Below are 26,327 nucleotides of genomic sequence, written 5' to 3'. Positions count from 1 at the left end.
AGGATTTTTACGGGAAATAACTCCCCTGAAAAAAGGGGTAAAATTCCTGTTGTTGAAAAGAAGCTTAGCGTGTGAGAAAATCTTTTGTTGAAATGGATCGAATACCTCTCATGTTGCATTTAGAATGCGGGAATTTTACGATAATGTTACAGGAATTTAAATATTCGTATGAAACAGGAACAATAAACAAGCATATGTGTTCAAAATGAGCATCAAATGTGAAAGAAATACTTCATCCTAAGCTGCCTCTATGCTGCTTCAAATTGATTTCCTTATGTTCTAGGAAGACTTCAAAATCTTGTATATTGCTTTAAGCAAAAAACGAGCCGTTAAAGTTAAACGCAGGTGCAATGCATTAAATCGTATAAGAGCTTGCTTTGTCACAGGTGGAGCATTGTATAATCTGCCTTTGTGTTCATCTGGGCACACAAGATATTTTGCTAGATTGGGTCTACGGTTATGCCGTCGCTTTCTGCCTTTTTCACGAGGTACACCAGCTCTAACCCTCCTAAATCACACCCCGCCTGCAAATCATCACTACAGCTACCCAGTATATTGTTCTCAACATGTGCTTGTATTTTTCATACTCTTAGGTGGCATATCTCGATCGAAAACCTATTGTTAAGCTAAGTGCTCGTAGCAATTTTTTCTATTCCATATCAGTTTTCAGTCAATAAAGCTGTACAAAGTACAAACTTTCGGTGTTAATTAGTCAATACCTGATGTGTCTGTTAGTACAACATTAGGCATTTACATATCCTTTTTACCATCGATCAAAATAAAACTGTCCACATTTTATCCCGGGACCAAACCAAAATGTTTTTTTGACTATGTGGTGCCTCCATCGAATTTATTGTTTGTCCTATGGCCGCTGTAAAATTTTGAATTCTAAAACATAGTTTTGAAGTTGTTTTTGAGATTTTCTAATCGTAGTTTATTTTGTAGTTTATTTTTGAACGTCGACTCCTAAATTGCTAAGGCCATATATAAAAAAAAGTGACCCAAAAATTATTTTCTATTGCTGATAATCCATGCTGCTTATAATAAGCATTAGACTAACTGATGGCAACAAAAGAGTTATAGCATCAACACACCAATCAATAACAAACAATAACAAAATAGAGAGAAATGAAAAGAAAAACTACAACATACATGTCAATATCGCTTCAATTATTTTAAATTGCTAAATAGGATGGCACATGCATGATGCCATGCCATCAAAAACCGCTCTTGGTCGCGAAGCTAAAGCGAAAGTTGTAGAAAGCTGGAACAAAAAACAAAAGCTTGCTTGAACCATCCTATATCCTAACCCTCGAAAGCGAAGACGCAAAGCTTCACTTTTCAAAAGGAAATGAGTGAGGCTGACAATTTAGGTCTAGGAATAAAATATGAAGAGTTTCAAGAGTTGTAATATGGAGAGTTTCAAGAGTTGATGGATGTACAGAAACCGATTTCATGACAATTGCAAGAGGATGATGACGAGGTACAAACCCGAACAGAGCCACTGAAAGTTGGAGGTTGAGATGGCTAATTGAGAGAACTTCAACTATAGCTTAAAAAACCATCATCTGGAACGAGAAAGGAGATCATCGCAGTTGCGGTGTAGCTCATCGGAGAAGAAAGTAGCAGATGACACAACTTCCTTTTCATTGAGCTTGAGGACAAACCCTACACTACAGCATTGATGGTGAGCCCAAAAGCCCCTAGATGAGAGGCAGTTGCTAAATAAGATTGTGGCAATACCCTCCATGACCGGACGCAACCGGGACAAAACAAGTTAGACGCAAACGGCTTTCTTGAGCTATAAAAGAAAAGAGAAAAACCAACTACAGGAAGAACTCAACTATAGAGGACACAATCCCCTTACCAACGGCCGATGACTAGGGGGAAGAAAGAGAGGGGACGGAAGATGGGATGCATGTAAGTAACTACACCGGTACGAAAGAAGAGAGTTTTATAGTATCACTTAAAACTTGAATACCAAGTTATACGACGAGATATCAATACGACAATACCATTTTTACCATCAGATTTTAGTTATTTAACTTACACAAACAAGACAATCACACTAAAATTTTACTACTATCGAGCTAATACATGGACGCTAATTTATTTATCCACCGGCAGGGAAGGTGCAAATAAGCATCACTGGGTAGGATTATCAGAGGAACCTAACAATTTCGGCACTAATGGGCCCCACCAAGTTGATGCACCAATTGGACTTCATGAGGTAGGCTGTGGATTCTTCCTGCAATAAATTAATTAAGGAAATGATAATGATAACTGCGGATTAGCTAAGAGAGCCTAATAAAAAAAACAGTAGTACGACAAAGCAGAGAGGAGTTCGGGATATTTCTAGACTAACCCAGCTGTAGCTGCTCCGAGACAGATTGCCTTATCCACTACTCCTGGTCCCATCTCAAAACAAGATTGGAGAGCATCTCATCAGTACACTGTTCTTCTGTCAATGAGATCGCATTCAACCTCTGTCACTTTTGCCCCTTCTGAATCTCCCCAGCTTGATGCAGTTTGTTTATTTTTCAATACTCTAACCTTTAACACCTTTTTCTACAACAATTGATTTTTCATTTTGATATGAAACAAAAATGAGGAAAATAAGGTGTTGTTGTTCTAATATAATTGAGGAATTTCACTTTGGGCTATCTTTATTAAGTAAAATTTTACAATGAACTAGGACTAAATTCATATTTTCACACAACACTGCATATAATTATATTTTTTTTTGTACTTTGGACTAGGGTTCACAAAGTTGCAAGCACCGAAGACTCCATCAGGTGATCTACTATTTTAATAAATTGTTAATTTAACTTTGGGATGGCTCAATTAGACAATTACTCTGCTTTAAAGAACCGAGCCTAATTAGGGGCGCTATAATCCAGTTTCATTATTATGGAATTAACATTGAGTATTTCATTATTTTTAGTTTGAGTACTTCATCAAGTTAAGTGCCCTCAACTGTTAAGTAGTGAAATATGATTTGTGAGCGTTCATATGTAGTAATGAAACCCCATTTATTTAATAGGATCTACTATAACTTGCTACATTAGTTGTTCTTGTGCTAACATGTGTATAGTTGTAATCCCTGGTCCAAATGCAATAAGAATGATAACTATATATGTGGTGTCATGTGAAAGATAGGTTAGGTCTTAACCCATTGTAAAACTTTGGTTATTAAAGATCGTCCAAAGTAAGATTCTCTCCACATTATTTTAGTTTACTACTACTCCACTAGCTTAGATGCTCATAGCTTGTAACCAAAAACTCTCCATAATTTCTTTTTTTAAAAAAAAAACTCTCCACAATGGTTTATTTGGCGATTTGGAGAGCATATGATTTTTTTTTGCAAGCTTCGAGACTGTATTATCCTGTTTATTGCCCCGTGATAGACTGGTAATAGACCTTGTTTATTTAATATTTCAAAATAAATTAAACATATGCAGGAGTAATCGTCTGTCGGAAAGATTTTGATGGTGAAGCCGAAAGGTGTTTCAGAAAAGAAAGAAAGAACGAAAGGATGATGTTACTTCATATTGAGTATCTCACTCTCAACAGTCACCTCCTATGTTATGTAACTAATGCACCTACCTAGGCCTAGCAGAAGGCAAAAATAGAAAAAACTTTTGCCCCATTATTTACTTGCTGGGTTTTATTAGCCGTAGCAAATTTTAAATTTTGGAACTTAAGTATAAAGTTATTTTTAATGTTTTCTATGGTACTTTGTTTTTAGCTTTGGATTTTTTTTAATCAAATGCTTTCGCCCATCTTTACTAACAAAACATAACGATTGTTCTTTTAGCATTGGATTTTAAATAAACAAGCAGATATAAAAGTTTTATGCGTTCGTTCATTTCTCCACGGGTTATCAGCCACAGAGCGATCGATCAGAGTGAATTAATAGGAAATTCTATTGCATCAAAATTTTATTTACCTGAATGCCGTTTTTCTTTTATCTTTTTACCACTCTCTCTTTTACGCTTTAAACTTTCATTTCAACCCCTTTGCTCTCTCACTCTTTTCAGAATAAGGAATCGTTGGTTAAATAGTAGTAGCAGCAGTATAAGACAAGGCAATAAAAACAGACAAGAGGTAGAAATACAGTAAAATGGACAAACTAGCCATCATCACAGGTTCAGTACAAGGAGCAGTATTTATAAGGACTATATATCACTATGCCCCCAGTGAATTCTTGAGCCCCTCTTGGAGACAAGCAAATTTGATAAAAAAACACTAGCCTTTGTCTGAAAATATTTTAGTACTAGTGAAAAGGAACAATGAAGAAGGGAAAATGGTCCAAGGAAGAGGACGATTTGATCAAAAACCACATGGAGAAGTATGGCATTGGCCGTAGCTGGCAGGCACTGTCTGATGCTTTAGGTTTGTTTTTTTTTTTCACCCCTTGATGCATACACACTGTTCTGAACATTGGTATTAACATTAACAAATTGATGTGCTCCCATCATAAACTAAAACGAAAAGAAAAACTTGCTTATGTGAAAATTGTGTTTTTTTAATCAAATCGTCCTCTTCATTGGAGCATTTTATTGTAGTCAAGTAACCTCTTGCAAATGATCTGCTGTTGCTGTCTAGATCAGTTAATCTTCTGTTTAGGGTAATAGAAAATAGTAGGTAGGTAACCCTGTTCTACTGCATGTTATTTACTGTAAAAATGGAAGGCATGTGCAGTTACTTGACTACAATAATTTGTGCAACTTTTATGATCTCAACAGTTTATATTAGTTGCAGAAAACACTACAAAAATTCTGTTTTTATTACTAGTAGCCCCATTATTTATTTATTTGATCAATCCTCTAACTGTACAGTTTCTTATTAATTTTTTAGACAAGAAATATTTCTGTTAGGAGTTTAACTGCTATCTATTCTCTTCTGATTCTCTCAGAAAACCATCACTATATCGTTTGCTCATATCTGACTTGATCATGGCAATGTATGAAACAAGTGTTTTTTTTTTCCGATGGTTCGCAGGGCTGCAGAGGTGTGGCCGGAGCTGCCGTTCCCGGTGGCTGAACTACCTTCGGCCGGGGCTGAAGCACGGCGACTTCTCGCCGGCGGAGGAGAGGATCATCTGCAAGATGTACAGCAAGAAGGGAAGCAGGTCAGTGAGCCAGCCTCATGTATCCACTTCTGTTGTTCATAATCTGAGAATTGTTGATTGTTTCAACATTGTCTGCAAGAACTGCACTGTTTTACTCACTGATTTGATTTGATTTGATTTGATTGGTCTCATGTTATATTTAGCTGAGATTTCGGATCAAATGATCTGTAACTTTGTTTATCACTTCTGTTCATCGGGATATGAGAAATTGAGAATTCTTGATTGTTCAACATTGTCTGCAAGAACTGCACTCTTTTACTCACTGATTTGATTTGATTTGGTTGCTCTCATGTTATATTTAGCTGAGATTTCTGATCAAATGATCTGTAAATTTTGTTTATCAATGATCTGCTAGTGATGAATAATGCTTCAAAATCTGCCTGCTTCGCTTTGTTGCATCACGGACACAAGTTGCGAATTGTTTTTTGGTTGCCATTGTTGATGGACGCAGCTGGTCGGCCATCGCCGCGCAGCTGCCGGGGAGGACGGACCTCGCCGTCAAGAACTACTGGAACAGCACGCTCAAGAAGAGGTTCCCGGCGGCGGCGGCGGCGAGGAGCACCGCCGCCGCGCGCCGCAGGCACCGCCCCGCCGCCAGCGCCACCACATCGTCCGACGACGACGACGACGTCGACGTCGACGACGCGACCCCGCCCGGCCTCGCGCTGGTCGTCTACAGCGAGGGGAGCACCGCCGCCGCGGCGGCGGCCGGCGAGCTCGCTCCGTACTCCATCTCATCCCCGGCCGCCACTGCCGACGCGGCGGAAGAAGAAGAGCCGATCGCGGCCGTTCCGATCAGCACCTGCATCCTGGCACTGCCGCCGCCACCACCACCGCCACCGCCGCCGCCGAGCGATGCCACCGGCGGCGAGGTGAGCATCCCCTGCTTCCCCTTCTCGCCGCTGCCATTCATCGAGCCGGACTTGCCGGAGCTGACCTGGACGACCGACCTCGACGACATTACCGCCACCTTCGATGCCGCCGCCTGCCGCTACCCGAAGCGGCCGCATCCAATCACACCGGATTCGCCTCGCCTTCCGAAGCTTCCCGCCATTGCCGGCTTCGACGACGTGCAGAGCTTCTTGTCTTGGTTCGATGACTGATAGTGTAGCAAGAAATGGCTCAGTTCTTGGTCGGAATTAACAGTAGCTGGTTTAGGAGGAGATGCATGGTTATCATTTGTGTAATCTGTTCGAAATTTTTTTAAAAAGTTTTTAAGGTTGTTTGTGTGGCTACTGGCTACGTGATTATCTAAGAACTATCGGTTGATCTAATCATTATCTGTGAACTTGCTGGTTGCGAAGGTGAACCAAATGATTTAGTTTTTTAGCATAAATTTGTCGCAAATTTGTTTTATAATTTAACCAAAAGCTTTTTTGAAAAATTGAAAATAAAATCATCTGTAGCATATGCCTACGGTATAATACGTCGCCGTTTCTGCTTGCTCGTGCCACCGCAGCGCCTCCCGCCGCCGCCGCCGACCGATGCCTCGCCGGTCGCCGCTGCCTCTACTCTACTCCTCCTCCTCCTCCCCTTTCACCGCTTCATTGGCGGTGCTCGCGGCGTGACCCCGAGCTCGGAGCTGACGTCTCAGCGCTGCTGCTCCGCGGACGGCTCGGCGCGCGCCAACTGTTCGACGAATTGCCCCACCGAGTCCGGTGGCGCCGCGGCTACCTTCGCGCCGCCTTCGCTGCCTCCGTCTCCAACCTCAACGCGCGAGACGGCCACAGGGGAGGTAGGTTTCGATGATCTCATCACCTGCGGCGATCGATCGATCTCAGCTCGTCAGCTTCCGATCTCGCGTGTGACGCCTGGACCTCTCGTCGCTTTGGTTTTGGTTGCATTTTAAGAGCTTTGTTTAATTTTTTTTTCTTGCAGTGAAAGCAGAGGCTATGAAATCATCGGCGCAATGAAGTAATCACTCCTGTCAATGGTGATTGATTCAGCAATGCTGCTATCTTGCGAGAAGTCAATCCGTTTCTCGATGAAATATTGCTTTGGTCTGAAAGGTTAGACAAACATTATCCTCTTGTTACAGATTCCAAACAGGTTTCTTTTCATGGTTTAATCCTGCTGACACATGTGGTTACTGGCTACATGATACAATAGCTGCCAATGAATGCCAAGGTTGGATGGTTACAAACTGCATCTGAACTTGAAATTGAAACACTGACTGTTGGTGCAAACCTAGAGTTTCTATTATGTTTAATCGGTATAGGACATGTTTTATGATCCAATCTTTTATTTTTACTGGTTCATAAAAGTGTACCTGGTGCCAAACTTCAAAAAAAAAAGAAGGTAAAAGTGTACCTGCCTTATCTGCCAGTGTCGTATCCAGTACAGAGAGAGAGGAAACACATTGTATTGAGCAAGCAGCTCTGTCAGTGTCAATAACCATACTACTGAAATCTATTTTCACAGAGTACAAGTGTGCTGATGATATATAATGGTAGATACCATAGGTTATTGGTGAGAAAATCTTTTAACTTTGGAATTTCTGTTTGTGCATACTTCATTAACTGTACTATCCCTATTGTCCTGTTGCTGTAAAACTCGTTGATCATTTTATTAAAAAAAATATTTTTAAAAAGCTAGCCCTGAATACCTCATTGGATTAAAAAAGGTGTTCATGTTTGTTCTCTTTCTCTGGTGCTGAAGCTGAAAGCATGTTCTCCACATTTTTGGCCAACCTATAAATTAACCAAGTTATCGAATGCAATATATCTTAGAGAGGACAACTAGATGGTGCAAATATGGTACTCCCTCCATTTTTTAATAGATGACGCCGTTGACTTTTTCTCACATGTTTGACCATTCGTCTTATTCAAAAATTTTATGCAAATGTATAAGATATTAATCACACTTAAAGTACTATAAGTGATAAAATAACTCATAACAAAATAAATTATAATTACGTAAATTTTTTGAATAAGACGAATGGTCAAACATGTGAGAAAAAGTCAACAGCGTCATCTATTAAAAAACGGAGATAGTATTTTGTTACGTCAAATGTAACATGTGAATGCCATTTTTATTTTACCTTTTAACCTTTACAGCCTCATCATATATAGAGTTGTTTGCCAATTTCTTCCTCTTTACCATTCCTTTTCTTCATCCCTTCTCTCCTATGAGAATGAGGAATCGTTGGTTGTAGCATAAGACAAACCAATAAAATAAAAAAAGAGGAAGATATATTACTGCATGGTAAAATAGACAAGTTAGTCACCATCATGCATTAGGTGACTAGGTGTTACTCCTTGGAAGCAGTATTATTTATAACATAAGGCAGGCCTCATCACTCTCATTTGAATTGTTTAGCACTAGACAAGCAAAGGCTATATATTTAGTAATCAATAGTAAAAGGAAAAATGAGGAAGGGAAGTTGGTCCAAAGAAGATTACTATTTGATGAAAAATCACATTGAGAAGTATGGCATGAGCCATAGTTGGCAGAGGCTGTCTGAAATTTTGGGTTCGATTTTTTCACCTCTCACCATGCATATAAATCATTTTCCAATACTATCATTCATCTAAACTGATATAATATCATATTTGATAGAAAAGAAAATCGGTCTATTGGAAAAAGTAATATCATTACTTCTTCAGCGGCTTTCTGATCCATGTTGCTCATCAGAAGTCATTGTCGTTATTTCTACATTCTTCTGGTTAGGATCAAATAACATTTATTTTCGAAGATTGAAGGCATTTGCAGTTACTCGAGTTCAGAGATTTGTCCAGGTTTCTTTTATGATCTCATTAGTTTATCTTAGTCTCAGGAAATATGTATGGAGGTCTAGTATTTCCCCTTAAAATAATTTGGATTCTTTTGTCAACTTTGGACAAGCTAATGTTTTTATTTGGATTTAACTGATATGATCAAAGTGCTGTATGCCCTCTTCCTGGCTCATTTTTTACAAATAAAAAATATTCCATCCGTTTTATATTATAAGTCGTTTTTATTTTTTTAAATCAAATTTCTTTAAGTTTAACCAAGTTTATTCTAGAAAACTATAGCAACAATTATAGCACCAAATTAGTTTTATTATATCTAACATGAAACATATTTGGATAAATTCTTTGTTTTGCGTTGAAAAAATATTACTATATTTTTATTTATAAATTTGGTCTAATCTAAAGAAGTTTGATTTATAAAAAAAAATCAAAACGACTTATAATACGAAATGAAGGTAATACTGTCTCTTGTTGCAATGAGGAGGTTATCTTTCGATCTTCTCTAAATGAACTAAGCGATCACAGCTCTAAATTTTAGATGGGACGGAGACGAAGATGCTCGATAAAAATAACCGAACAAACACATATAGTAGCATATTAATATTAAGCACAAAAGAACATCAAAAATAAAAAAATAGAGTATAATTCCCGAGTCACCAAACCCTAGCTACGAGAGCCAAGATAGGCTTATATACACGAGCAAAACAGTTCTGTTTTTGCTCATCCGGTTGAGCTTGTACTTCAGAGCCTTTGCTGCTGATCCTGGTCTCCGAATCTTAGCAGGCCTTACTGGACACACTCTGCACAAGAGAAAACTCTGTTTAGGAAGGTGATTGCAAGGTAAAGATTAGACGAAAAACATTCACTGCTGGGGCGTGGATGGATCCCAGTGATACAAAATGTGTGTTTCCTAATGTTCAAATGTTCAGAGACGGTTTTTTTTTTTGGATAGAGAGGTTAGTTATGTCATCACCTGCAGCCTCCTCCATCATCAGCCATGATCATGTGGAGCAGCTCAAGAGCTTCTTGGCTTCTGTTCTCATCACACAGCCCCCTGAGAAGAATATTGTAGGAGAAGACATTGGTATGCAACCGAGCTCGATCATTCTGCAGAGCACTATGTCTATTGCGTCGTTCGTCCTCTTGTCGGCACAGAGGCCCTTGAGAAGAGGATTAATGGTGATGGCTTCCACTCTAAATCCCTTCTTGACGACATTGCCCAAGGCCGCGAAACCGAGGTCCAAGCGGCCCGCACGGCAGCAGCAGCCGATGAGGATGCCATAGGTGTGCACGGTGGGAGGAGTTACCTTGCCGGCGCCGGCTCGGGCCATGCGGTTGAAGCGGGACACAGCGGCCGCGGGGATGTAGCGCGCGACGTCGGCGAGAGCGAGCGCCGTTCAAGCTGTACATCGAGGCGCCGCTGCCTTGCCGGAGCAATTCGTCGAACACGTGGCGTGCGTCCTCGGCGCCACCGCCACAGACTGCACCCTCCGAGCGAGGGGTCGCGCCCACGGAGCGAGGGCCGCCGGCGGAGCGCGCTCGGCTCGAGTGGGTACGCGGCGTGCCATGGCGCAGCCTGAAGGACATGAGTCAGCGGCAGCAACCGGCGGCAGCGCTGAGTTTACTCACACCAGGAAGGAGTCGGAGGGAGGCAAGGAAGGAAGGGAGGAGCTAACCAGCGCGCGAAGGAATGGCGTATGCCGGTCTTGTGTTCGCGATGGCCTCCGCCGCCGGCGGCGACGGCGGCGGCGGCGGCGGGATGCGGTGCTGTGTGTTTTGGCTTCGCGTTTTGCGCAGAGCAATTTGGATGGCAATTTCACTTGCAAAATTATGTTTAACGGAAAAGGTTATTCTTCAAAACTTTAACCTCCAATACTTCGTAATGCGTAAGATTACTTCTCAATCCAAATCACTGCAACTATGTCCTGTTCTAATTTGATTTGATTTGATATTTTTAAGATTACACTTTGATAGTGGTTTCGATATATCGCTGAAAAAAAAGAAATATTTTTTCTTGCAGTGAAAGCAGAGGTGCAGTGAAGTAACCACTCCTGTCAATGGTGATTCAGCGATTCTTGCAAAATAGTCAGTTTAAATGTTACTTTGCTCTGAAAATTTAGACAAACATTCTTCCTGTTACAGATTGAAAACAGGTTATCTTCATGTTTCAATCCAGCTGACACATTTTTTACTTGCACAACTTCCTGGTTCATAGAAGTGTATCTGGCAACGTTCAAAACTTCAAATTATCGAAGTACTGGAGTACCTTCCGTTAATTTCTGGGCACTGTACTTTAGCCATATTTGTAATTTTTCACACAAAAGCATCCGGGAAATTAAAGATTTTCTTCTGGTTAACTTCCTAAAAGTTTGTTAAATCGTGCACTTGCATACCTGCACTTATTTTCATTGAAGAAACATTACTGCAACTGTTATGTACATATAGCTGTATATCTGTTTTCAAATTATACCAAACTTTCAACTCAGCAAGTACTTTGCATATTCAACACAATTTCTTTAGACCCTTCACTCCAAGAAAAACATAAGCAAGAGATGATACACATCCATCTCCCTTCCTTACTAGCAAGAGAGAAAAAAAATGATGGTAAAAACCCAACTAGAAATTGTAAAAACTCATCAAACAACCAGGTCAAAAGTGGTCAAAACTCCTGGTTTGTGAGCCATGGTACATTGGTACATAACCCACATCAAATTCATGTACTAGAGTACCTGACTTCCTTTTTCTTGGAGTGTGGGATGACGATTTTCGGAGCATCAACGTGCATTTCCAGAGAGTTGAACTCCAGAGCCAAGATAGGCTTAGATAACAAGACCATAACGGTATGTTTTTGCGCATCCGGTTCAGCTAATACTTCCGAGCCTTTGCTGCTGATCTTGCCATCAGGACACTCCTGTGGTTCAGTAATTCTTGGTCTCCAAATCTTAGCAGGCCTTACCGGGCGCACTCTGCACAAGAGAAGACTGTTTAGGAAGGTGATTGCCAGGTAAAAATATTAGAACTACAGACTCTAGAACAACAACAATGTATTTGCTTGGACATAATGCAACAATTGTGAAAAAATTCACTGCTGGGGCATGGATGGATCACGTTCACAGGTATATAAAACGTGTGTTTGATGATGTCTAGAGAGGTTAGGTATGTCATCACCTGCATTCCACTTGGCAAGAGTACTTGAGAAGATCAGGATGGTCCTCTATCTGTCCACTGAAATTCACAGTGCATGTCATGTTCGGTTTTGAGCTATTCGATAAAAGGTCTCTATTTTCAGAAAAAAAAATTGTCGCTGTAAAGAACACCACATATGGCTACTTCAGAGAGTGGAGGCTTTGGCAGTTTTCTTTTGGAAAACACAAATACCCTCCACTTGGTTTTGACCTAACCTGAAGCTTGGAAGAGACATTCTGATTGCTGGACCCATCCACTTGTGTTTATGCGACCCTGTTGACACTTTTGCATGATTAGAAAGTGAAAGAAAGCATTGAATCAACAAAGTGAAGCTTTAGTAACTTCCATTTTTGAGACATAAGGTTAGGCAGTTGCTATCCTATGGCCGTGTACACCCTTGTTGGTGTAGAGGCCGGATTTTAATCCATTATCCAAAAAAAGGGAGTTGCTATCCTAAAGACATTTTGGAATTCCACATGATATCCATTTCACAATTAGAACCCTGGAAATGAAGAATGAAGTCATTTGACGAATAGTAGTATGAAGAAGGTTTACTAATATAGAATTTGGTAGCTCTAAATAAGATGCAGACTTTTAAACCCAGGCAGTTTTAGCGAAAAGAACTAAAGGAGAGTAAGGTTTTTTTTTTTAACTCCAACAGATAATTCAGTCATTCAGTAAAAAAGATCATGCTTGTTGATGCATTAAGCAGATAAGTTTCAACTCACCAGTAAGCGGTACACTAATGTTGCACAAATGTCTTGTACAAGAGCCCTTGGTCTCTGAGATCTCGATCTCACGGTCATTCCCTTGGTTGGAGACAGTTGAGCGCATTCCAAGCAAGCTCAGGAAGCTGTTTGATTTAACCAATGGCTTGTTTCTAAGCGCATCAGCTTCAGTCTAGCACATTCGAACAATGTCCAAGCAATATAAAAAGTTGTAGACGGCAAACATTTGACAAACCTAATCATGCAAGTACTCTAAACATTTGACAAACCTTATTTCCCAAGTACCTGTGAGAATGTAGCAACATGGCTTGGGAGACCTACTTCCTACAGGAATGACAATGGCACTGATCAGGGTAATAATATCAATGCAAATGGACATAGCATCACAAACAAACCAGAGAGGGGATCCCGGTGTCACCTTGCGACCATGCCGGCAGGCTTCGGCACTGTTCACCAGCACTCTAGCAGCCCACCTGTGAACGAATTCAGAGACTTCAGACCAAACCAGCAGAGCACACAAGAACTTTTGATCAAATAATTAGATAGCATCACAACCCATCACACACACTCATGTCAAGCATCAACCACCAAGCAACTCATCTTAGGCATCCCCCTTGGGTATGGACATCTGAAACAAAGTTCAGAAAAGTAGCAAGTTTGCAAATTTTATCCATTTTTCAGCTGTCTGAAAAACCCACACTTCCCACATGCACATATTCCTTCCCAATAAAAATTGTCATCTTTTTTTTTTCCTGCAACTTGGCCGTACCATACGGAGCAAGTACAGGGGAATCGAATCGAATCATGCAAACACCCAATAATTAAAAGGGTGCAGCAAAAGGAGAGCCCATATGCAAAGCCCTGTGCTCAAGTACAATCAACACTAATCAAGACGCGTTTTTTTATTGGCTTTTTTGAGGGACTCGATCACTCGAACCTGCCGCAATGCAAAGCTCGGGGATTATTTTCCCCCTAATCTAATGCAACTTGGCCAAGAACTCCACCCAATCAGGCAAGGGCAAAAGCACTAGCGGTGGACTCGATTAAACTAGGCCAAAAAGACGCAGCAATCTCGGCGACTCACGCGCAGGAGGTCGGCGGGTTCCACACGATGCCGGCGATCACCACGAGCTGCAAGGAGAGACAGCGAGAAATCCGATCAAGAAATTAACGGAGCGAGAGAGGGACAGATCGCCGGAGAAGGAGAAGGCGAGACGAGACCTCGTCGAACTTGCCGGCGGGGCTGTCGTCGTAGCGGGCGAGGAACATGCCGCCGAGGGTGTAGCCGAAGGCCTCCACGAGGCGGAGCTCCCTGGGCACGAACGCCCGCGCCGTCGCCGCCTTCACCAAATGCAGCTGGTACAATGCCCTGCCATAGTTGCCATTGCCCCCAACCATCAAATCAAGAATCAATCAAACGGAGGATGAGATCGCGATAGAGAGAGCCTTGCTTGCCTGCCCCTGAACACCCATGGCGGCCCGCGCCCGTACCCTGCAGCAGCAGCAGCCTCCTCTCTGCCACTGCCAGCCGCCATGGATGGCCACTGACTCAACACACTTCCTCGGCTGCCTCTGCAAGAATGCAGCTACTGCTACTACTAGTCTACTACCACCACCAAGAAAGGCACAGTGGGGGAGTGGATTGCAATAATAAAATAGTAGATGCAAGGAAGGAGATGGATGGATCGGGAAGGAGGAGAAGGTGATGAATGATGATGCACTGCCTGATGCTGGGATGCAAGATTGCAAAGGTAAGGAGTTGTTTAAACAAGTTTTTTTATTCTTCTTCTTTTTTTTTTTTTTTTTGGTTTGATGGTTTGTGCAAGGAGATCCCAAAACCTTATCCGGTGTACAGGGAGCACACGCGGCAATAGTTTAGAGGATGGGGGATCCGTGAGGGCCCCATCCATGGCTTTGTGATAATCCATGGTGTTTTAACTTCGATTGACTCTCGTATAGCACTTAGGCTGTGTTTAATTCGTGTGCAAAAATTTTTTTAAGGATATGGACACACATTTGAAGTATTAAATGTAAACTAATACTAAAACAAATTACAGATTACGCCTGTAAATTGCGAGATGAATTTATTAAGCCTAACTAATCTATCATTAGCAAATGTTTACTGTAGCATCGCATTGTCAAATCATAGCGTAATTAGTCTTAAAAGATTCGTCTTGTGATTTACATGCAAATTGTGTAATTGATTTTTTTTTTCATATTTAATGCTCCATGTATGTGTCCAAACATTTGATGTGACGGAAAAGTTGGAAGTTTGAAGAAAAAATTTTGAATCTAAACACGGCCTTACTCCATCAATTCCAAAATAGATGTCGTTGTGACGTTTTGATTTTTCTTTTCTTGCAATATTTGACCATTCATCTTATTTAGAAAAATTAGTGCAAATATAAAAATATAAGTCATAAGACACAAACAAAACAAATAATAATTCCCTAATCTTTTGAATAAGACGAATGATCAAATATTACGAAAAAAACTTAAAACGACAAGTATATTGGGATGGAGGTAGCACTAGTTGTTGACTTTTAAGACAAACAAATTTGAATTGTATAACTTTTTAAGATGATTTTGGAGTTTTTTTCTTTAGAGTCTATTTTACAACATTATCTTTTAAATTGCTAATAACTCGATATAAAAGATACCAATAAATTAACTATGATAGCTTCTTTCATCGTTACCTGGCTTATCAGCATAGCTAAAATGATCGGCTCCTTTGAAAACACAGCAATACAGGAAATACACTAATATGACATGAATTCATGTACTACCTCGGTGGACAAATATAAGTACTCCAAGCGATTGAATTTTTTGGCTTTATACATCTGGTTGGATGTAGAGTCCGGGTTTACTCGTTTTCTAAAAAAAGGATTGAAATTTGTCTACAAATATAATATTCTAAAGTACCTATCATTCAAATTTATTTTTATCTTATTCCTATCACCAGTCAAAGGATAATTTTCCAATGCTTTTCCTCTACTCCTTTTCTTTTCATAAACTTGTTAACTAGTAAAAATTTCAAAACGTCTTCTAATATGAAATGGAAGGAGCATTTGCGCCTTGCCAGTAGGGGTGGAAAAAAAAGCTTGGGCTCGTGAGCTCAGCTCGGGCTTGGCTCGAGCTCGCTTAGCTCGGCTCGGCATGAATGCCAAACGAGCCAAGCCCAAGCCTCCTTTTCAACTCGTTTCTGAAATGAGCCGAGCCTGATTTGGCTCGTGAGCCTAGGCCATCATGTATCTATATGGATGATTTTATTTTCTAGTGGAGTTATTATTTGTTAATATATAATTTATTATCTATATTTTGATGAATTGAATATATAAAGTTATTTTAATTTTACATGTTGATGATTTGTTATTGCTTTTCTTAATGATTACAAATTATATAGCTTCAACGGAAGGCTCACAAGCCAGCTTGAGCTGGCTCGAGCCAGGAAACGAGCTGAGCCGAGCTCATGTTTTAGCTCGTTTCCCTAACCGAGCCGAGCCAAACCAAGCCTAGCTTGTTGCGAGCCATGGCAAGCCGAGCCAAGCCATTGGCTCATTTCCACCCCTACTTGCCAGAACGTTTCTGAAGAAAAAAATGTATCGCAACGTATAGCAAAATACTAGAGTCAGATTGTCTGATTTCCCGGGGACAAAATCACAGGTAAACAGCAGCACACACTCAAAAAGATAGTGAGAGAGAACCACAAATACTGTAAAGCAAGCACTATTATTAGCGTGGAAGTTACTGTTTTAGGGCCACTCTACAATCATACTGCCTGTAGTATACTATTATCCTGTTCCATTTATCCTCTGTTGGACGGTTTTGCTTCTCTTGAATTGCCTCTTTGCAGATCAACTCATAATAATCCAAATCCAAAACAATCTTTGCAGATCAACTCATAATAATCCAAATCCAAAACAACCAGCATGTTTTTGCAAACGAGAGGCAGGTCTCAATTGGCGGGAGCACGAGCACTTCCTGACAAGAAATAAATTTGTAAATGTTTTATGACTTCGGCAGAATATTCATTCTCCCTCGGTGCAGCAGGCCAAGAAGATGTTCCCTGCAAATTCATGAAAAGTCCAAGGAAAAATAGAAGTAGGATTAGCATTTTAACAAACAAATTTCAGGGGATGGTTCCATGCTAGAACAATAGTACCAAATAAGTATCCCTTTCCTCACAAAAAAAAGTATTCCTTTCAATCTCCTAATGCTGAGGGAAAGCTTTAGAAATTCTTCAACACAATACTTTTTCCTTACCCAAAAAAAAGAGAAAAATATGTATGACGATAAGAATCTTTTTTCTTTCCAGACCCAACAAAACATGGCCGAAGGAGCTTGCACAACCATTGATAATTTCATCAGAAGTTCAGAACCTTTGCAACAACCCTTGTTCTATAGGATTTACAGTTATTATCTGTCGCTCAAAGCACCAGGTGCTAAAAACCATTGGCCCAGATTATAGAAGCTAGCAAATCATGCTGTCATGCTTTCTGCCATGTTTAAGCAAGGTAGCTATCATGATACTGCAGTCCCAGAATCAATCTCAAAACCAGTTGAGCACAGGTTGAGGTTGCCAATTGTCAAACATCTGGAGCACTTCATGAACACTAGTATCTAGTAGTATTATTCTTTTTTTACAAAGTTCTTCTAGAATAACTCTGTACATGACGATATCCAGTTAATTCCTAAAGCAGCAAATATCTGGTACTCTTCATCTTTGTAGCCACCGAGCCAGTTGTGAGACCAAATTGGGGATTAAAAATTGGTGCGAGCAGCTTAGACAGTTCACCTTACAGTGTAATGTTTTTTATTTTTTCCCTTTTTTTTTGTTTTTTCCCCTCCAACCTAATGTTCACAATGCAACCTTGTCTTCCACAATTTCCATTAATGAGATGGCTACAAGGTAGAGCCACCTCTACCTTTTTACGTCAAAAATAGTCAGTTTAGTACAAAAAGCATTTCTTCATCAAACATTTCAAGTTTACCATATGCACATAGTATTAATATGTTGGAGATATGATGATCCAGTAGAATATCATTTTATACAACAAGATCTTGTTCCACAATGTTTTTTTTTGGATAATTAAATACTGCATTTGTTGAATAACAATACTTCTATCATTTCTTCAGTGCGGAGAAAGGCAAACTAGTATAGACCCAACAGTATTCATAATTGAACTCATGAAACCCTCTTGATTGAAACCTTGCTATTTATGCATACAGAGAAAAGAACCCTCCACTAGCAGGATTGTAGCAGACAAGAATTCCAATTCAGAATTTCGTAGCTGCAAAAATCTTCAGCGGTTCCAATATTCTATAAATACTTGTACTTTTCAGGGGAAAACCTATGATATTCTTGGTGTTTGCCTCCAGAAAAAAAGATCTATAAAACAGGGAAACAGACCATGCTTTGAGAGAGAAGTGCTTATCATCAGTCATGGAGAGGTAAGCACCAGCTCTGCTTAGTGCACCTCTGTGAAACAGTCTGCTAACTATGCTATTTATCATACAGGGGAATCTTTGTCACTGCAAGTTTAGCAGATAATAAATTAGTTCTAACAAAGCTACAAAAAGTAGCAAAATTAGAGAACTATAATATCATCTGGGAATTTTTCTTCGAAGGGAATCAGATATAGTGTGACAAAAAAAAGGGCAGTTTGTACCTAGCAATCCACATGTAACAGATAAAGGTGATCCCCAAACATAGAGTGGTCCAGAATTTCTTGTTTGTATTACTAATTCAGTGAGAAGGCCAACAATAGCCAGTTACAACTGCATAACTGTAGGCCATTTCAAACAGGATGGATTTCACTTCAGAGCAAAACTTTTCAGGGAGAAATTCCGTATGTTTGATTGAATTTCCTGCTTGAAATCAGCAAAATCAGCAAATCAACAGTCGAAGCTTCAACGGGGAGGTTATTTTGATCAATTTTGGACATGTAAACCCCAGCACTGCCTAGTGCCTACTTCCCCTTTTTGAAGTAACTTTGTAACTCTGCAATTTAGCATGCAGGAGTCGACACAGTACTACAGTCATTGTCCTCCATTGAAAGAAATAGATCATCCAATTCTTCTAGCAACCCCTGTTCTATAAGATCTTTTTTGCCACTTTTGATAATCTGTACATAGAATTCTTTTGCAGTAGCAGTTCTTCCTGTACGAAATAAACCTTGCAGCATTATGTTATATGTGATAAAATTAGGACTAACACCATTGCTCACCATCTCTTGGAAAAGTGCTAAAGCATTCTCCATCCTAGTAATTTTACAGTAGCCATTAATCAAAGTGCTATACGTAACACAATTAGGTTTCAATCCTTGCTGCCTCATTTTGCTAAATACAAGCATGGCCTCATCTACTTTTCCTTGCTTGGCGGATGCATATATTAGTGTGTTGAAGACATAATGATCGGGTTGCATATCACTTTGTACCATCAAATCAAAGAGACCATGCATCTCAACAAGAGCTCCTTCGATAGCATACCCATGAAGTAAGCTACTGTAGGTAGTAATATCAGGCTTTAGGCCCCTCTTGACCATAGAATCAAAAATCTTTCTAGCTTCTGTGCATCTTCCGTTCTTGCAGAGATAGTCCATAAACGAGCTATAAGTAACAACATTTGGTTCAACACCATTGCTGCACATCTTTTCTAGAAATTTAATAGCCTCTGTCAACTGCCCTGAAGAGCAAAATCCATGCACAAGACTAGTATACGTGAAGCAATTGGGTGTAACTCCATTCTTAACCATCCTATCGTGTACCTCCATGGCCTTGTCCATTGCTTGACCCTTGCATAGGGCAGCAATAATGGAGCTGTAAATCACAACATTTGGCAAAATCCTCCGGTCAAGCATTTCACGGTATGTAGCGTAGGCTTTGTCCGGATCCCCTCCTTTCAAGAGGCCATCGATGACGGTGCTGTATGACACAACATTAGGTAAGCAGCCTCCTCCATCATCAGCCATCATGTGGAGCAGCTCGAGAGCTTCTTGGCTTCTGTTCTCATGACAGAGTCCCTTGAGAATAATGGTGTGGGAGAAGACATTTGGCACGCAGCTGAGCTCGGTCATTCCACGGAGCACTATGTCCATTGCGTCGTCCGTCCTCTTGTCTGCACAGAGGCCCTTGAGCAGAGGATTAAAGATGATGGGTTCCACTCTGAATCCCTTCTTAACGACATGGCCCAAGGCCGCGAAACCGAGGTCTAAGCGGCCCGCACTGCAGCAGCAGCCGATGAGGATGCCATAGGTGTGCACGGTGGGAGTTACCATGCTGGCACCAGCTCGTGCCATGCGGTTGAAGCGGGACACAGCGGCCGCGGGGTTGTCGCGCGCGACGTCGGCGAGAGCGCCGTTCAAGCTGCGGATCGGAGCGCCGATGCCTCGCCGGAGCAATTCGTCGAACACGTCGAGTGCGTCCTCGGCGCCACCGCTCCCAACGCGTGCTCGGTCTTGGATCGTACCCTCCGAGCGCGGGACGCCGCCGGCGCGGGCGCGGGCGCGGGCAGCGACGCGGCGTGCCATGTCCGGCCTGACGGACGGGCAAGGAAAGGTGGAAACCTGCGGCAGCGCTGAATAAATCACCCCGTGGTTTACTAGGAAACTAGGAACCAGAGGCAAAGGAAGGTGGAACTAACCAGCGCGCGAAGGAATGGCGAACGGATCAGCTGCTGGCGGCGGCGGAGGGGCGGCCTCGACGGCGACGGCCGACGAGCGCGGCTGCACGGGTGCGTCCGTTCGAGCAGTTGGCTTCGCGAAAGGCGCGGGAAGAAGACGACGAGAAGAGATCAATCAGATCAGCGTCTTATTTGTTCTTTTTTTTTTTCTTTTTTCGGTTTCACATACATCTTGCTTCAACGAGTATTACTTGATTTGGGGTTACTCTTTTTTTTTTCTATATGGGAAGCATGTTTTTATATTCCTTAAGTTACTTTTTTTTTCTAGCTACGAGTGGCATGTTTTTACTTGTTTTTTTTATACTGCAAATATTTCCAACTTTCTTTGTTGCTAATGTGGCATAATAATATTTCACTTGCAAAATTTTCTCAATTTTTTCATAGACTAAAAAAATGCCCGTGCATTACAATGGGTAAAGTCTATTTTAATCTTGTTATTATTATATGGTTTAGTTAAAATGAAATTCACTATGGAGTTCGCTTGGATATATATTTTTTTATAAAATCATGAGCTGCAGTTAGAAGTCCGATCGTTTAAGTTAGCATGCGAGTTTTTTTTAAACAGATTTCTTATATGATTCTTTCTGTATTGCCAAAAGTGAACAATGTTAAAAACCGACTCAAATACGGATATGTATTTCTAAAAGCAAACGAATTTAAAAACCGTCTCGTACCCGGATGACGTACGAAAATACCAGTAAAAATATTTTCAATTTTTATAATAGTAGAGAAAAATGATGCCAACGAGAATGTCACTCTTCGGTCTCTCTGCTTCCTATCCCTACTCATCAATCCAAATTACTGCATCTCCGTCGTGTTTTAGTTTCTTTTTAAAATATTCCACTTTGATCACTTGTTTCTCACAAAACATGTCCTCAACTATTCTAAACTGAATCACAATTTAGAATTTTTCACTACAGCATGAAAACTCAAATGCTTATTTATTTGGAAGGCATATCCAAAAAGTCTCAGTTTGTTCATCAGCACCAGGCCAAGGCAGAGACAAATACTTCAGAGTTCAGAGTTCAAAACGCTTCAAAACAAACACTCCAAAATGTTTTCAGAACAAGGATGCAGGCATGCACAACGATCCATCGATCGATCGCCGCAACAGAAAAAAAAAAAAGAACTCTTTCTTGGCGTCGCCGCGGCAGCGGCCTTCACTGCAGCTGCTCGCGGAACACCGTGAGCACGTCGGCGAACGTGACGATCCCGGCGAGGCGGCAGTCGTCGTCCTCGTCGAGCACCCACAGGTAGCTGGCGCGGTGGGCGAGCGCCTGCATCATCACGGCCACCAGCGAGCTCGCCGGGCTGCACACCACCGGCTCCTCCGTCGAGCGGCGCCCGTAGCTCCCCGACGACGGCCGCCTCAGCCGCGCGGCGCGGCCGTGGGCCTCGTCGTCGGAGGACGACGAGGTGGAGGAGGAGGAGAACGCGAAGGAGGACACCGCCTCGTTCTCCACCAGCTCGAGCATGGCGTCGAGGCCCTTGCTCTTCAGCCCGGCCTTGACCGCGCGAAGGATGTGCTCCGGCGGCGCGCCGAAGTAGTCGACGTACGCCATGAGGTCGGCCACCGACAGCGTCGCGATGGCCGCGGCCGCCGTCTCGTCGCAGGACGCGAGGAGCGCGGGGGAGATCTCGCCGACGAGGTGGCCGCCGTCGTCGACGACGGCGACCGCGGTCTCCGTGGCGATGGCGCGGCGGAGGAGGGGCACGGCGGACAGGGCTGCCTCGTGGGGCCGCACCGTGAGGAGGTCGTCGGCGCGCACGAGGCCGAGGGAGGAGACGGAGCGGCCGGCGACATGGGAGAAGAGGGAGATGGAGTTGAGGAAGTAGCGGACGAGGTCCTCCTGCGTCAACCAGCAGTAGTCGCCGCCGCCGCCGCCACCGCCGCCGCCGCCGAGCTGCTTCCTCCGGCCGCCGGAGCGGAGAGGGACGGCGAGCACCTGCGCGCCGCTCAAGACGGCATCAAGCGCCTCCAACACACTGCAAAGAACAACACCACATTGATTAATTAAAAAATCACAGTAATTATACTAGTCAAAGATTTAGTTCATCAAGATCCTACTATTATCCCCAAATAAAATTTCTAAGATCCAAGTATTATTGCGCCATCTTTGAACCACACAACGACGAAAGAACAGGGAAAAGATCTCCTGGACTTGGTACGAGGCGAGCTGGAGGCAGCTGAATCCTATCAGGAATGGAGCAAAACGACATGGATGCAGGTCTCAATCTCTGGTGCGCCACGCAGATCGCCACCACAAGATTGTCCCGATGAGTCGGACGATTTGACCCGGATCGGGCGCCTTTTTCTAAACCAAGATTACAGCCACTTGTTCCAAACGCCTTCGTGTTCGCATATTCCAATCGGGGATCAAAATTTCAAGTGCTAGTCACTTTGATCAAGGAATATCCGGGATCAACTGAATGTCTCGTCTTTTTCTCACAAATCGCCTCAATAGTCAAAGATCACAGTTTTCTTAACTCGAAAAAGTAAAATGTCATCATTTAATAATCGTTTTATTCCCCAAACTATTATAGAATTTTAATTTTTACCACTAACTCGTACTAGAAAAATACCATAAAGATCTACATCGTTTATTCATTTTATTAGAGCAAATAGGAAAGCATTTGCGTATCCTTTAAGCATCTCAACCATTTTTTAATCGAAGATTTTAGCGGGGATTTTGGCCTAAATCGCGTTCTTTGCAACCTAAACAACAACAAAATCATCAAAGACGCGTCGTGTCCCAAAAATCTAAAAACAAATCGGAACAGGGCGAAAAGTGAAGCGGGGGATTTTTTTTCTTTTTACCTGGCGCGGGGGTCGACGCGGCGGACCTCGCCGGCGCCGTCCTTGGGGAGGAGCGCGGAGGCGGGCTTGGAGAGCGCGGCGGTGGGGTGGGCGAGCGCGCCCGGCGCGGCGCAGAGGAAGCAGAGCACGTCGGCGAGCCCGAGCCTCCCCGCGACGGCGCGCCCGGGGCCGACGACGGCGACGCACGCGGCCGCCCCTCCCGCTGCCTGCTGCGGTCCCCTCCTGAGCGCCGCGGCCAGGTCCCCGGCGGCGGCGGAGAGCGGGAGCGACCTCACCGCCGGCTTGCCGATGCACAGGTCCGACACCTCATTAGCCAGTAGGCGCACTGCCATGCACTCGCGGGGCGAACCCTTGTCGGTTTCGAGATCGAAACCCTCACAAACGATGTCGAGGAGGAAGAAGAGAGACGAGACGAGACGAGGTTTTTTTTGCAACGGAAATCGCGGAGGAGGAAGAAGACGAGACGAGACGGGATTTTTTTTTTGCTTTTTTTCGCTTCCGCCGATTTGGCTTGGCTTTAACCGTGGAGCGGGATGGGAGGCATATATATAGGCTTTGGGGGTGGCCGCTACGCGGTTGGGTTCACGCGTGGCTCGATGACAGGTGGGGCCCGGTTTTGTGGGGACCACTCGGCAGTGGGAGGTGGGGGGTTACACGGGTGGTTTGGTTTAATGGTTACCCGTTGTTTTTACTCTGTGCTGGTTTGCGCGCGGCTCGGGCCTGGTTTCTAGAATCGGCTCAAGCCAAGCCGATCTGAGCTGGAACCGTAACTCCGTGTCTCCGTGAGACGGTTATGTTGTTTGCAGTTTGCTTTGTTTTGGCATTGTTCTTACAGTGGTAAATAAGCGCCCTCCACTTCGAGATATGATTTTTTTGGCTCTTTATATATATATATATATATATATACAAATGTAAAACCAAGAAAAATAAAATATTTTTACCTTATCAAATTCCAATGGAATTATTATTCATTTTATATACTCATAGTACATTTAGCCCCTAGTTTCATAAACTCCGGTACAATAATTACTTAAAGATAAATTTATTTTGGAATAAATGGGATGGGTTAAAAATGTTATTATGAGATACAGGATGACAGATCATCGAACTAAGATTTTTTTAGTGGACAAACTAAGATTATTAAAAGCACTAAAGCAGTAAATAAATCCATAATCCATTGTTTACAAGAGCCATTATATTTGCAACCAAGTCACAGACTCACGGTGAAAGGAAAAAAAAAAGGCAAGAAGCCATGAAGTGTGCAGCACGAATTGCCAGCAAGAATGTCAACTGTCACCAGCTTAACAACGGGATGTTGTGAAAAACGTTGGGAAGTTAATTGTGCTTACTAAAAGAACTTTGACCTAATGGTGTATGATTATCTTCTTCACTATCATGCAATGGGTGCAATGCTAGCTGCTTCAGAGGGGAAGAATATATTTCACAATAGATGTATGGAACATATAGATCCAATGCTAGCTGTAACTTGACAATATGATAAATCCAATTGTGCCTCCAGAGTTGGTACACAGGTCAGAGGAGATTCAATTGGAACCTGAAAAATAGTGCAAATGCATGAACTAGTACCGAATTTGTTTTTAAAAAAAAAAACAGAACAGGAGTAACCGCCATGTGGGATCATTTTGTAATTATGGTAGATCTCAGATTTGTTTTACTAAACTTTTAATTTTGTCTTGTTTGGTTGGCTCGCTCAGCCGCCACCGCTGATGTGCTGAACAACACTTTGGTCGAAACAGGCAGCAGCAAAGAGGTTTCTGCTCGGTTTAGGCTACGCTTTTTGACCATTCCGTTTGACCACTTGCTTCGGTTTCCAGCTTGGCGGTAGTAGCATGCTGGGTTTTCTTTTATAGTTTTTAAATGGTTATTTTGCAAACGTGTTTCCAAAACCAAATTCTTGTCACATCAATATTGCTTGCGCAATATTTTGACTAAGTATTATTTTCATATTTTGGACATTTAGAATTCAGTTTGACCAAAGTAGGACAACAACCATTATATATTTTTGTCCGTTCATACCACATGATCATTTTCCTCTATCTTTACAAACCTAGTGGATATTTCGGATATTAGGATAGAACTGTAACCTTTTACATGTGGAAGCTTTATCAGAAATCTTTTACATGTGGAAGCTTTATCAGAAATCCACTAAAACGATGTGCTACGAACGGAGGATGATTATGGATTATCCACATGATAAATTGGTATAGTTTTCGTAGAGTAAAGTTAACTATTGTAATATAAGTCCAAGCAATCTTCATTCAAGTGTTCATCCAGCCTCCTCATAGGCTCCTAGTTACTACTCCAGTCTCCATCACGTCTTCATGAACTTGCATTCTCTATTGCCCAAATTTGACGAGATGGTTTCCCAAATTTGACAAGATGGTTGGTGCAGCACCAAGTGGTTAGATCCATGCGTGACAAGGACTTTCTTTGAATTTTTGCACCATTTTTCTAATCTAATAAACTATTTCATTCGAATTTTCTTTCTTTCATTTTCCAGTGTAACCATCATGTTTTTTTAGCATCATCTTCTTCTTGTTGGCTTCTTCCATGAAAAGGGAACACATTAATTCATAAAGATCAAGGCAGTATAACTACTAGCTCGTTCGTTCGTACATGTGGTTGTACCATAAATACGTTCCATCAAGAGATTGGGAGGCTTGGATAATCAACCCCTTTTAAAGACAAAAATGTGACACATGAGCTGATCACAACATGAAAGCGACAAAAGGAAAAAAGGTTACATAAACCTACTACCTCCGTTCCAAAATAGGTGCAGCTTTCTAGTTTAAATTTTAACTACAGTGCGGCACCTATGTTGGGACGGAGAGAGTATTTGATTCTATCACAAAATTATTATCTTTCCCCAACTAAAGTCTTTTTCCCTGTTTATAATTATCGACTAGTTAGCAATATCTAGTGTTAAAATTGATCGTGAATCACTTAATTGCAATACATAAATGGTTAATGGTATTCTCCAAAGCTTCCCAAATCTAATCATTTGCACAATGGTTTTGTAGGTGTTATA

At 42.0% G+C, this 26,327-nt stretch overlaps 4 protein-coding genes, 1 long non-coding RNA gene and 1 other non-coding gene across 8 annotated transcripts; 2 read left to right on the top strand and 4 right to left on the bottom strand.

Annotated features, from left to right (window-relative positions):
* Nucleotides 1-4,836: 4,836 nt before the first annotated feature.
* Nucleotides 4,837-6,408, top strand: LOC136351105 (transcription factor MYB30-like). Its single transcript, XM_066304914.1, has 2 exons — nt 4,837-5,134; nt 5,586-6,408. Exons 1-2 carry the CDS (start codon nt 4,959-4,961, stop codon nt 6,235-6,237), a joined length of 828 nt encoding a protein of 275 aa, XP_066161011.1. The 5' UTR covers nt 4,837-4,958; the 3' UTR covers nt 6,238-6,408.
* Nucleotides 6,409-6,529: 121 nt separating this feature from the next.
* On the top strand, nt 6,530-11,139 carry LOC9272656 (uncharacterized). Its single transcript, XR_010736921.1, has 3 exons — nt 6,530-6,869; nt 7,013-7,143; nt 10,886-11,139. It is a non-coding gene; the product is annotated as an uncharacterized protein (transcript).
* Nucleotides 9,412-10,701, bottom strand: LOC4349029 (uncharacterized). 2 transcript variants are annotated; one of them, XR_010736920.1, is made up of 4 exons: nt 10,542-10,701; nt 10,173-10,441; nt 9,839-9,919; nt 9,412-9,665 (listed from the first exon to the last, which is right to left on the bottom strand). It is a non-coding gene; the product is annotated as an uncharacterized lncRNA (long non-coding RNA). The 2 variants fall into 2 exon arrangements; XR_010736919.1 differs by lacking the exons at nt 10,173-10,441; nt 10,542-10,701 and having other exon boundaries at nt 9,839-9,985.
* A 162-nt stretch (nt 11,140-11,301) lies between the features above and the next one.
* On the bottom strand, nt 11,302-14,407 carry LOC4349027 (protein NEOXANTHIN-DEFICIENT 1-like). The gene is made up of 9 exons (XM_015757475.3): nt 14,235-14,407; nt 14,001-14,148; nt 13,864-13,910; nt 13,198-13,252; nt 13,065-13,103; nt 12,780-12,951; nt 12,267-12,324; nt 12,034-12,090; nt 11,302-11,831 (listed from the first exon to the last, which is right to left on the bottom strand). The coding sequence occupies exons 1-9, from the start codon at nt 14,312-14,314 to the stop codon at nt 11,579-11,581; spliced, it is 909 nt and encodes a 302-aa protein (XP_015612961.1). The 5' UTR covers nt 14,315-14,407; the 3' UTR covers nt 11,302-11,578.
* A 3,338-nt stretch (nt 14,408-17,745) lies between these two features.
* LOC4349026 (protein Rf1, mitochondrial) lies at nt 17,746-20,562 on the bottom strand. Of its 2 annotated transcripts, XR_001540819.3 has the most exons (3): nt 20,422-20,562; nt 18,449-20,344; nt 17,784-18,311 (listed from the first exon to the last, which is right to left on the bottom strand). XR_001540819.3 is itself a non-coding variant. In XM_015759375.3 (2 exons), exon 2 carries the CDS (start codon nt 20,306-20,308, stop codon nt 18,788-18,790), a length of 1,521 nt encoding a protein of 506 aa, XP_015614861.1. In that variant the 5' UTR covers nt 20,309-20,344; nt 20,422-20,562; the 3' UTR covers nt 17,746-18,787. The 2 variants fall into 2 exon arrangements, 1 of the variants encoding a protein (XP_015614861.1); XM_015759375.3 differs by having other exon boundaries at nt 17,746-20,344.
* An 822-nt stretch (nt 20,563-21,384) lies between these two features.
* LOC4349025 (CBS domain-containing protein CBSX5) lies at nt 21,385-23,791 on the bottom strand. Its single transcript, XM_015759374.3, has 2 exons — nt 23,279-23,791; nt 21,385-22,446 (listed from the first exon to the last, which is right to left on the bottom strand). Exons 1-2 carry the CDS (start codon nt 23,608-23,610, stop codon nt 21,621-21,623), a joined length of 1,158 nt encoding a protein of 385 aa, XP_015614860.1. The 5' UTR covers nt 23,611-23,791; the 3' UTR covers nt 21,385-21,620.
* Nucleotides 23,792-26,327: the final 2,536 nt, after the last annotated feature.

This window comes from Oryza sativa, chromosome 10, assembly GCF_034140825.1.
Source record: "Oryza sativa Japonica Group chromosome 10, ASM3414082v1".
Classification (NCBI taxonomy): domain Eukaryota; kingdom Viridiplantae; phylum Streptophyta; class Magnoliopsida; order Poales; family Poaceae; genus Oryza; species Oryza sativa.
Note: the sequence above shows the minus strand (reverse complement) of the source record. Positions and strands in the feature narration are given on the sequence as shown.